Below are 12,889 nucleotides of genomic sequence, written 5' to 3' on the forward strand. Positions count from 1 at the left end.
TGCTGAAGGCTGTTTGTGATCTGCTCTGCTTAGTGGCTCGCCAACATTTCTCCAGGCCACCAGGAATCTTTAACCCCTTCCGCGCTAATGACAAAGCCAGCTCGTCATGGGCCTTAGCTGTGCTACGCGGATGACGAGCTGGCTTTGTCATAAACAGCGCATTTTTGAAATTCCAGCGCACAGCGGGAAAACGCGGTAGCGCGGTAGTGGTTAATGACCGTGCCCTGTGCTTCCAAGTTCGTGGTTCTTTATGCAGTTTTCAAAAACGGCCTCACTGCATCTAAGTAATACTCCTTTTAGTGGCTTTAAAATATACAAAGTTAGGTAATGTTGTTTGTTTGTTGATCTAGTGACTGTTGCACTTAAACCACTGGAAGCATTGGGACGGGGTTCTCGCCAAGTCTCTACAGTAATCGTCACTGGCGGCTGGCATAGCTCGCAGGTGGTAGGGCAACAGAGAAGGAGGAGGGAGAGTAAAAGGGCTTATGGGGGGTGGGAGGCTTGTGTGCAATGTAAAAAAAGAAATAATCACCTTGTTGCCATGTCTCACATCTATGCTCCTGCTCTCCTTGTCTTGACTCGAGAAACAGGAAGCACAGCACAGCGAGGCTCCCTTGACCAATGACAATGCTGCAATGCAGCGTTGTGATTGGTCTGAGCGTCCTAGTTCAGGGAATGGGGGTCTGGGCATGTTCTTCATGCAAGCTGTCATGCAGCCTGCATTGAGAACAGGGAAAGTGTGCATGACTGTTTTGGGTGGCCCGAGAGGGTAGGCCAATCAGTCCTGTACACTTAAGAGTGGGCAAACCACTCCTCCCCTTCCCTGCTCCGAGAGCACAGCAGCCCCGCCCACCCACCTTCCTGCAAAGCAGCACAGAAACATAAAATGACAATAACTCAAAAAAGTAATTATCATTTTATGTTTTCTTTATGTTGCACTGCTGAACACCAGTGGGGCAACGCTGCTCCGCCATAGCGGAGGAGCCGCCACTGGTAATCGTGTCTTCATTCTCGCAATGCTCTCTGCCTGAGTATTTGCACCTCTGCCATCAAAAGGAAGCAATGCATTGTAAAAACATGACTGCCTGCATCCTGATGAAATGAGATCACATGTCCCGACATCTTTACTCTCCCCATTGCCTCCCAGCGTGCAGTTTTCTTTAAATCACTCTATGGTTTACTATGCCCTCCATGATTCTGGCCTCTCCTTTGCGATGGCTCTTAGGGCTACTGGTGGAAAAAATAGCAGGCAAACTATTAAGGTGATTCTTTTTTCCACTTTTTAGTGAGTTTTTTTTAGGCTATCACAGTGTTAATAATTAAACAATAGGTTGTTCACACCCTGTTGGAATGCTGAAATGGGGTTATCCAAGCAGAATGTTCCACAAGCTTGCATTAGAGACAATGGTTTTTCCTATATTTTGGTGTGTTAGTCTAAAAGGAGGGACTAGCCCAGTAACCCCAGGAACCAGGGCAATATATCAGCGTAAGAGCATGGTTCACTTGGGATCTAGTGATTTGTAGAGCGTATGCTTATCTACAGTAGAATAAATCTTGCATCCTCCCTGTCTGTCATGACACCTTATCGCATCCACACTCACACGCATGTGCTTGTAACTCCCATGTAGCGTGAGGCATGCTCTCGTTGATGTGACTTCTCACAGTTGGTTGTAGTCTTCCAACCAATTTTTTCTTCGTAGATGTTGCTACTGCAAGAGGCTGTAGTGCCTTCCAGGGCTTCTGCGTGTACCGTAGATGGAGTTTGACCTGATTACAGCTGCTCTTCATCCACAAGGGCTACTAACCAGCCACAATTCTTTGGTCCCTAAGGGTTTTTCGCTCAGTGTTCGTCAACACCAGATCTGGTGAAGACCCTGTGAAGTTCGTAAATGGTCGAAATGTGAAAATGCCGAAACATATGAACCGTGTGTGCTACTGAGCCATCCAGACTGGATGAAAAAGCTATTGTAATTAATCCCCACAGACTTTAGAGAGTCCAGATCTTACGCAACCTTCACACCTCTAGATCCTGAGGGAACCACCTTCTCTCACTGACCAGTGTCAGTGTGAGGCAGACCGAGCTGTGTCTGTCTTCTCTGCTGGATTCCATATTTAAAGGTATATTCCTTCAGTAAAGCGTCTCCTTACCCTTCTTCTCTTTGTCTATTAGCCACATTGATGCTCTAGGTAAACGTAATCTCTTGACAGCCATAAATGTTATCCTACTGTGAGGAATAGATTTTGCTTTCCAGTAAATAATTAATGTAACTTTGAAGCCTACTGTGCGTCTCCTTCCAAAATGATCATTAGCTTTGACGCGGGTCCACCAATCACAGCCACTTGCCAGCCTCATTGGCCATTTGCGCCTGACATCGTGGTAACATCTCATGTGCCGGAACATTGGAGAAGATTAATTTGCACTTTGCACCTAAGCAAAGAAGCTTTTTTGAGCACAGTCATTGCCCAGGGGAGGCGAAGGAGAGACGGAAGGGTGTGGGGGGGGGGGGTAGTCTTGGATCAAAATGATGCTTAGTGGCTAATTTCGAAAGGCATTCAGGCTTGGCAGTGCTGTGATGTTTTCGTCTCAAGCTGTTGATAAGCATTGCTAAACACATAAGTTATTAATATTGCTGATGATTAATGGATGCTTTTAGCCTGCCCTTCTTGCCAGTAGAAAGAGCGCGTCTAATGTTCCGCTGTTTCCTCTCTCCGCAGAAGTTGTGCATACCCAAGGACCGCTGGACGGCAGTCTGTACGCCAAGGTGAAGAAGAAAGACTCCACCCACGGCAGCACCACGACCGTCAACGCCAACGGCATCCCGCTCTCCGCCACACCCAACCACATTGAGCACACGCTGTCTGTGAGCAGCGACTCAGGCAACTCCACCGCTTCCACCAAGACCGACAAGACCGATGAACAAGCGGCCATCGCAGCCGCCAACCAAATCTTGACCCCAGAGGAGAAGCGAGAACTTGAGCGACTCCTGAGCGGGTTTGGCTTGGAGACAGAGGCGCAGATGCATAACCATAATGCCGGGTCAGCCGGCGTGGGAGCAGTGCTTCATGTGGTACCGGCACAAGTACACATGAATGGTGGCACCACCATGGTCCCAGCTGAGAGGGAAACGGACATCTTGGACGATGACCTGCCCAACCAGGACATGCACAGTGTTGGCAGCCTGGGCACGCTGTCCTCGTTTGATGGCACCAACCACATGAACGAGCTGAGCTATCAGGAGCCGCACAGGTTGGAGAACATGTCTTCATTGCACAATGGCACGTCCAGTTTCAATGGGATGGATAAGTTGCACAAGGATCGGCTTTATGACGCCGAGGCGATCATTAATGGTGGATACCATTACAGTAACCAGAACACCTTGAGGAACATGTCCCCTCGGCACAGTCAAGAGGCAGGTGGCCCAATGAGACCTTCCATGTCTGCCCAGGAGAACCTCACAACATACCAGGGAAACTACCAGGCACCCAGCTGGGGGCAACTTCCGCAGCAAGCTTCTATGCAGCAGCACTTATATTACTTTGACCCCAATGGGATGTACCGCTCCCAGTCCTTCTCGGCGCCGGAGCCTGCCATGTTTGAGCAGGTTCCTCCATTGCTGCCCCAGGCACCAGCACGAAGTGGTAGTAGCCGCGACGCTGTGCAGCGGGGACTCAATTCTTGGCAGGGTGGCGTGGGCACAGGCAGCAGGCCCTCTTCCCGCCAAGATAGGTCTATTGAGAGCCAAAGTCCCAGTCCGAGCCCGCTGCTGAGTACAGCGCCGACCATGTCTCAGAGTCAGAGCATCCCCGAGTTCCCCCAGACTGCCTCCCAACAGGAGATCGAGCAGTCGATCGAAGCACTTAACATGTTGATGCTTGACCTCGATCCGTCCTTCTCGCAGATGCACAAGTCTCAGAGTGTCCCAGCAGCCACCAGGGAGGAAAAGCACATGCCAGTGGCTACGTCACTCTCTGCCCAGCCAGCCCTACACATCTATAGTCAACCCACTCCGCAAGCGGCACAGCAGAGACCGAGCAATGTGTATGTAGCCTCCCCTCCGAGTCCAATGCAGAACTACAGCACTTCACCTGCCCAGTCCATTGGGACTCCAGACCAGGCGGCCCCCAAATCATACACGCTCCGGACTATGGGGCAGACCACCAGAAGCCTGGGAGAACCAGAGCCCATCATTCAGGACTACAGAGAGTCCGAAACAGGGGGATCCTACTCACCGTACAGCTACCCAACCCAACAGCACACTGTCGCCGCCCCGGTGAGGAGCTACAGCTTTGGTCAAACCCCACCGTCCTCGTCTCCCTTGCCCCCGGCAACGATGTACACCCCTGCAGGACTCCAGCAATCCATCATTAATTCCTCGCCTTCCCCCACCCTTCACGCTCAAGCCCAGTTTCCACAGACTGGTCCTGATGCGGTGGAAGCTCCATCGAAAGAGCCCGAAGACGACAACTACCATCTGGAGGGCATCGTGGCACATCGAGTGGCAGGTATGGCTCATGGGTGTCTGAGGGGAGTCTCTTGGTCACACTCTATATTTTCAACCATGCTGTGCTACCTCAAGTATGGAAATGTGGAGTTGGGTGATGGGAACATCTTACTACTAGTACATTATATCCTATAGCACTTGTAATAAGGAGGTCGAGATGTCAGTCACATTTGTGACAGAGTACTCATCAGCCATACTGTAAATTTGACCCAAAATGTGCTGCAGAAAACATTTTCATAGGATTTTCATGCAGATGCGAAGCTTTGTGTCGTTGTCATGTTCTGTAGTTTGTTACCCTCACAAAATGTAACCAGCTCAATAGGAATTTAACCTATGTACACATTTTTCTTTAAATATCTAAAATTACAGCCCTTTCTACTGATTTGCTCCATTCTATTCGTCTGCAGAATGTAACATTCTTAATGACCATGTTTCTGAAGGGACCCTCCCCAATGAGATCATGTCTCTCACCTTGTGCTATATTGACCCCATTACCACTATTGCAGTATATTGTCTGTTTTTATCGCAACAGTGGTAGTAGGTAGGGCACATACAGTTAACACCTTTTGTGGGCTTGTAGCCATTTATTGTTTGCACAGCGATGTGCAGATGTTCTCTGGGGGATTGTGCACTGGGAGACACATTAAGACAATAAACAAGCTATGGGTCTGTTGTGTCTACACACTTCAAGGTGATGTGCATGAGTGGAACAACTAAGTGGGCAGAAAAGGGTAATAGGAACGGGTTTGTTTGGGCTGTTATGGGGTTGGACCTCTAGGGTCAGGTAATTTCAAAGCTACATAGTAAACAGAAGAGAAGGACTTGTGGTATGTGACTTACAACTGAGGCTCCCTCTTTTTGATTTCTACAGATTTTTGCAGATAAATACACACTGAAAACCATGCATTGTCCTGTTTGTATTTACTTTTGAATATGGTTAAAACCGGAATAGGATTTTTTGGGGAGTGATTCTAAATGTTAACCGACTCAGTCATGACTGGTTGCCCAATAGCTATGCGGATTGACATGAAAGGGGCTAAAAAATAAATGAATTTTAGTGAAGAGGCTTAAAAAACAGTAGCTATGCACAATCTTGATACCAAAATGTTTATATTTTCGTAAACGGGCATTGAGGTATCATCTGTGGGTGTTCTTATCATTGAAACCTAGAAGGCGTGCAAAGATGAATGCCCATTTATTGGGTACATAAATGCAGAAATATACTAGTTTCAACTAAATGTTTTCACATAACCCAAAATAAGTATAGAAAAATTACAAATCACATTAGCAAAATGTAAAAATATGGATAAATAGAGACGGAATGTAGAAATAAAGAAAACTAAACATAAACCGAGAGCCCTACCTAAAACTAGCGACATAGACGTCAGGTTAATTAAAGGGCTGGTTTAGGAGAAATGGACCTCTAAGACATCATGGGGTTCACCACCCGCCCTCCTTCGTCCTCTAAATCACCTCTTATTTGCTGCTAAGGCGGTGAGAGAGGGACAGGGAGTGGACAATACAGATGTCAACAGTCTTGTTGCCATGTTTTCTTCGGTTCTTGCACCTGCTTTCATGAACCGTGTAACTAGTGGTTGGAAGGACAGTCCCAGGAGGACAGGAGGACGACTGACATCTAGGCCGCTGCGCTACACCCTGGCAGACGGGATGCTGGGTAATTGTAGGGAAGAGGTAATAGTTAAGGAAGGATAAGAGAAGCAGCTCAACCTAAATAGTCAGCAAGCAGTGTTGTGTGAAGGATGCGGACAGCAGTGTAATGGGAAATGGGGAATAACGTATTCCTACGTCTGGTAGAAGTGTATGGGTGACCTGGTCTCACCGAGAAAGCATCGCCAATGTAATGTCATGGTCACATTGTAAATGTGGAAGAAGCAACTGGTTTGATGACTTCCTGGCCCTGAAATGTGGTGCTGTGATGTAGTGCTGCGAAAAGGCTGAGGTGTGGTAGTATTGAAAAGTCTGGTGAATAATTGGACAGGTGTGTGCAACAGTGACTGCAGGGTGTGAGGAAAGTAGTCACTTTGTTGAATGAATAGCTGGGTGTTATGGTTAGCTGTGTGATTGAGGAGTGAGGGGTTTGAAGACTGGTTATGGAACAGCTGTTTTATATGTTTAATATTTAATTACCTGCACTTATCAGTAGATTGGAGCATGCCGAGATATATGAGAAGTGATGGGGTAAAAGGGTATTAGGGCACATTCTGTGTTAGACATTTGCGGGCAGGAGTGTGCGACATTGGGTAATTATTGTAATGAAATATGAAATTCTGTGAAGAAATTCAGAGAAGTACTCAAAATGATGGTTTCAGAAATGTGGTTGTCTGACAGATCCCAGTATTTTTTCAAGGAAGCACGCACCTTGTGTAAAAACTTCAGAAAATGTCCCTCTGCGAGACATTTCCTGTGAGACTCAGTCTAGTCTATCAGTAGCATCTCCAGTGATTTGTTTGACCTTGGTACTCGCTTGCTTTAAACAAGCCTTTACAATGCAACGGTCTCGCCTTTGCAAAAGTTAGAGCTATTGGCATTGTAATGACAACTTTTTTATTTATGTGTTGGTTTTGAATTCAGATAAATAAATGTCATTGTCATTTACAGTGCCAATAGCTTAATCTCTCGTAAATGTCAGACCTATTGCATTTGCACCCACACACACACACACACAGAGCCACACACACACACACACATGAATGTGGTGGTGGTGGATGTGGTGGCGGTGGATGTGGTGAATGTGGTGATGGTGGATGTGCTGGTGATGGTGGATGTGCTGGTGATGGTGGATGTGCTGGTGATGGTGGATGTGCTGGTGATGGTGGATGTGCTGGTGATGGTGGATGTGGTGGTGGATGTTGTGGTGGTGTATGTGGTGGTGGTGGATGTGGTGGTGATGGATGTGGTGGTGGCTGTGCTGGATGTGGTGGTGGCTGTGCTGGATGTGGTGTATGTGCTGGATGTGGTGGTGGTGGTGGTGGTGGATTTGGTGGTGGTGGTGGATGTGGTGGTGGAGGTGGATGTGGTGGATGTGGAGGTGGATGTTGTGGTGGTGGATTTGGTAGTGGCGGATGTGCTGAATGTGGTGGATGTGCTGGATGTGGTGTTGGTGGATGTGGTGGTGGGGGTGTATGTGGTGGTGGATGTGGTGGATGTGGTGGTGGATGTTCATTTTGATTACTTTTTGTAAAATGGGCTCGAAGAGGTGGAATGTCCAGTAATGTCGCCTTGCGGTAAATAGAGCCTGTAAAATAGCTGCACCTCTAGCAGCCAGCGAGCTGTCGTATTTTTAGTTACAAAATATTGCCTCCAATGTCTCACCTCCCAGCCTGATGCACAACAGGGCTGGTCTCCCCCACCCCAAGCACATTAGTGTAAGAGCAGAGAGAAAGTTATCTGTGCATGTTCAATATGAAGTAGCAAGCTGTACGTATACAAACAGTTACAGTAATCGATACTTGCGCATACGCAAAGCATGAGCAATCAGTGCGGTGAAACGGAGGTTCAACAAGCACATTTAATAGCTCAGTCAGTAAATGCATCACATAGAAAAATGACACACTGTGCTTGTAAATAACGAGCTTTTGCCGTTTGAACATGTCTGTGCATATTGTATTAGCTGTACACGCATGCATGGACTGTACAATTAAGGTACTCGGCTGTGGCTAGTACCCTATACTTGAATGCATGGCCCATTAGCAGTTCGTACACATGCATTCTATACATGCACTTTTCCATCAGTCTGTGCATGCGCTGTTTACACGGGTAGGTGGTGCGAGGCAAGTGTACATGCTAAAGGTGCTGTAATAAACCCTAAATGTCGGTCTCATCGTGACAGAGTGCAGTTGCCCTTGGTAATCAGTGCAGCCAGGCAGATGCCAGAGAGCCGCACAACGCGGCTCAGGGACAAAGGCTGTGGCCTCGGGAAGCACAACGAGTGAGTGAGGGGCTCCCTCCAGCTCTAAACTCGCCCGAAAGTTCCTGCGAGTGCTGTAAGGTGACACAACGGGCGCGGGAAGGGGCTTCCGCAGACATCTCCCTGTTGCGCCCTTAAGTCTAAACATAGCAGCACCCCACTCCCCGGCCCGTAAACCGGACTCACCGGCAGCGAGCAGCAGCAGGCCGCAGCTCCCCAGCAGCAGCAGCGGGAGGCCCGGCTCCATGGCCGCCTCAGGCCGGTGGCTCCATCAGGCTCTGCAAAGCTCTCTGGCTTTTCTTAGCGCAGTTCCCGGGACACGGGGCAGACTTTTGTGCTGGCGAAATCGTCCCATGGAAATGATATCTCGCGAGAGTAGAAAAGGCGTTTTAGGTCGAGACAAGAAGACTTCCGGCGTTTATCTTTTGCGTTTATGTTTTTCGTAGCAAAATAAAGTGTGACGTTTACTAGAATAGTGAGTCCGTTCACCATCGCGTATTATGTTTTTTTGGGGGATCACTGAAAGAATATCGACTACCACAATATCGAGTACCCAAAATATCGAGGTGAAAATATCTACTACAAAAATATCGAGTTTGTATGTACAAACAGGTAAGTACAAAAATATCGACTACAAAATATCGTTTACAAAAATATCGTTGTAAAAAATATCGACTTTACTAAAAACAATGTTTAATTACATTAATATAAAAAATTAATTACTAAAATATAATTAACAATACTTAAAATAACTTTTAATAATTAAATATTTAATGAAAGTAAAAAAAAAAATATATTTTTAATCATATTTCTTAAAACATATATATATAGTAACAACATTTAATTAAATAATAGGCAATATTGTATATGTACCCCAAAAACCCAAAACTGACCCTGAACCCTAAAAATACCCCTTTACCCAAAAACTAAAAACTGACCCTGAACCCTAAAAATAACCCTTTACCCAAAAACTGAAAACTGACCCTGAACCCTAAAAATACCCCTTTACCCAAAAACTGAAAACTGACCCTGAACCCTAAAAATACCCCTTGACCCAAAAACTGAAAACTGACCCTGAACCCTAAAAATACCCCTTTACCCAAAAACTGAAAACTGACCCTGAACCCTAAAAATACCCCTTTACCCAAAAACTGAAAACTGACCCTGAACCCTAAAAATACCCCTTTACCCAAAAACTAAAAACTGACCCTGAACCCTAAAAATACCCCTTTACCCAAAAACTGAAAACTGACCCTGAACCCTAAAAATACCCCTTTACCCAAAAACTAAAAACTGACCCTGAACCCTAAAAATACCCCTTTACCCAAAAACTGAAAACTGACCCTGAACCCTAAAAATACCCCTTTACCCAAAAACTAAAAACTGACCCTGAACCCTAAAAATACCCCTTTCATTTAACATAATTAGCAATTAATCAATTAAATAAAATTAATTACCAATTACATTTTAATTAATTAACAAACATTTTTTAATTAACAATTAATTAAATATTACTACCAATTATTAAATTAACATATTTAATTAATTATAATTAAATTACTTCCCACCCTATTCCCCTATAAACCCACAACCCGCTAGAGAAAATAAATTATTTTAATTGACATAATTAGCAATTAATCAATTAAATAAAATTAATTACCAATTAAATTTTAAATAATTAACATATATTATTTAATTACCAATTAATTAATTATTACTACCAATTAATAAATTTACATATTTAATTAATTATAATTAAATTACTTCCCACCCTATTCCCCTATAAACCCACAACCCGCTACAGAATTAAATTACACAATAATTAAAAAAATAATTAATTAAAAAAAAAAAAAAAAAAATTGACACTTTTCACACATATTATAACATAAACACACTATAAATAATTAAATATTATTTAAAAAACTATATTTTTTACTATCTAGATTATATACTTGGATATTTTCACTGTCTATATTATTTACAGTCGATATTACTTCACTTACCTTAAAAACGATATTTTGGCTGTCGATATTCTGTCTAGTCGATATTTTCTCCAAACGATATTTAAAACTCGATATTCTGTCCAGACGATATTTTGGAGTCGATATTATGTCTGTGCACCTTTTTTGGGGCAGTTTTATATACCGCAACCTCGACTCGAAGGTAACGGTGCGCTTTACGCGAGCAACAGTTATATTACACAAGGAAATATTTATTTTCTTGTAAGCACGGGGACATTATGTGATGTGTTAGATCCTTGCAGGCGCTGCCCGGGTGAGGAGCGAAGAAGCCCCTCCCGCCCGGCGTCGACGACACTTCCGTTTCCAGGCAACGGCCCCACAGGCACCAATCCCAGCGCGGCTCCTCGTCTGACGTCAGAGGAGCTGCGCTCGGGATTTGTGAGGCTCCCGAAGGCTGCGGCGGTGTTTACGGGGGACAATGACGCTGTGGGAGGCGGCGGTGATTTCAGACCGCGCACCTTCTAGCACAGTGCCTTCCCATGCGTAAGGGGAGAGGAGCCCGGTGAGTGGGGTTGAGGGTGGGGGTGTACGCGCGTGTGTCTGTTTGAGTGTGTCTGTGCGTGCGTGCGTGTGTCTGTTTAAGGGGGGGGTGCGTGTGTGTATGCAGCGTGTGTCTGTTTAAGGGGGGTGCGTGTGTGTATGCAGTGTGTGTATGTGCGCATGCGTGAGTGTGGCTTTGTTTGCGAATGGGAAAATGAGGCACGGCGACGTGCGCGCTCACGAGATAGAATCTCCGGCAGGAGACGCTCGTGACAGTCTGCAGTCCACATTCCCCCGAAAGTGATTACATAAGTTGTCTCGCCCTAGACAGCAAAAGCTTACGCTTTTGCTTTCGTCTAGGCGAGACCTAAAAAGCGAAGTGAAACCTTGTGATGAAAAAAGTCATGAATTTTGCGTGATGCAGATTTTGCTGATGTATTTAAAATGTGGTCCTGGCCTCGAAGAAATGTGTGAAAGCAGATAGTGTCGATGGGTATTAGGGCTGTAGAATGGTATGGACGTTGGAGGAGGTTACGATGCGTGAAAGCCGAGGGGTTTGGTTGACATTGAGGCAACAGCGTGCTACAGAGACTGAAAGATAAGATGGTTTAAAAGTGAGAGTTGTGATGGGAGGGGGTGGTGGTCTCTACAGAGAATAGGCGTAAGCGTTGAAAGTGAGAGGTGTGATGGAGAGGGCGGCGGTCTGTACTACGGAGAATAGGTGAAGCGTTGAAAGTGGGAGGTGTAATGGGTAGTGGGCGGTCTGTACGGAGAATAGGTGTAAGCGTTGAAAGTGGGAGGTGTGATGGGTAGTGGGCGGTCTGTACGGAGAATAGGTGTAAGCGTTGAAAGTGAGAGGTGTGATGGGGAGGGGGGCGGTCTGTATGGAGAAAAGGTGTAAGCGTTGAAAGTGAGAGGTGTGATGGGGAGGGGGGTGGTCTGTACGGAGAATAGGTGTAAGCGTTGAAAGTGAGAGGTGTGATGGGGAGGGGGGCGGTCTGTACGGAGAATAGGTGTAAGCGTTGAAAGTGGGAGGTGTGATGGGTAGTGGGCGGTCTGTACGGAGAATAGGTGTAAGCATTGAAAGTGAGAGGTGTGATGGGGAGGGCGGCGGTCTGTACTACGGAGAATAGGTGTAAGCGTTGAAAGTGGGAGGTGTGATGGGTAGTGGGCGGTCTGTACGGAGAATAGGTGTAAGCGTTGAAAGTGAGAGGTGTGATGGGGAGGGCGGCGGTCTGTACTACGGAGAATAGGTGTAAGCGTTGAAAGTGGGAGGTGTGATGGGTAGTGGGTGGTCTCTACAGAGAATAGGCGTAAGCGTTGAAAGTGAGAGGTGTGATGGGGAGGGCGGCGGTCTGTACTACGGAGAATAGGTGTAAGCGTTGAAAGTGGGAGGTGTGATGGGTAGTGGGCGGTCTGTACGGAGAATAGGTGTAAGCGTTGAAAGTGGGAGGTGTGATGGGGAGGGGGTGGTCTGTACGGAGAATAGGTGTAAGCGTTGAAAGTGGGAGGTGTGATGGGTAGTGGGTGCTCTGTACGGAGAATAGGTGTAAGCGTTGAAAGTGGGAGGTGTGATGGGTAGTGGGTGGTCTGTACAGAGAATAGGTGTAAGCGTTGAAAGTGGGAGGTGTGATGGGTAGTGGGTGGTCTGTACGGAGAATAGGTGTAAGCGTTGAAAGTGAGAGGTGTGATGGGGAGGGGGGCGGTCTGTATGGAGAATAGGTGTAAGCGTTGAAAGTGGGAGGTGTGATGGGGAGGGGGGAGGTCTGTACGGAGAATAGGTGTAAGCGTTGAAAGTGAGAGGTGTGATGGGGAGGGGGGCGGTCTGTATGGAGAATAGGTGTAAGCGTTGAAAGTGAGAGGTGTGATGGGGAGGGGGGCGGTCTGTACGGAGAATAGGTGTAAGCGTTGAAAGTGGGAGGTGTGATGGGGAGGGTGGCGGTCTGTACGGAGAATAG

The 12,889-nt window shown here is 46.4% G+C and overlaps 1 protein-coding gene across 2 annotated transcripts in view; it reads left to right on the top strand.

Annotated features, from left to right (window-relative positions):
- The window catches only part of TNS1 (tensin 1), a 1,078,078-nt gene that overhangs the window by 915,362 nt on the left and 149,827 nt on the right, over positions 1 to 12,889 (top strand). For both annotated transcript variants that reach the window (XM_078679262.1, XM_078679263.1), the window contains one exon: positions 2,716 to 4,503. In XM_078679262.1, coding sequence (XP_078535388.1) covers positions 2,716 to 4,503 — 1,788 coding nt within the window. The remainder of the gene's footprint in view (positions 1 to 2,715; positions 4,504 to 12,889) is intronic.

This window comes from Lissotriton helveticus, chromosome 3_1 (genome assembly GCF_964261635.1).
Source record: "Lissotriton helveticus chromosome 3_1, aLisHel1.1, whole genome shotgun sequence".
Taxonomy (NCBI): domain Eukaryota; kingdom Metazoa; phylum Chordata; class Amphibia; order Caudata; family Salamandridae; genus Lissotriton; species Lissotriton helveticus.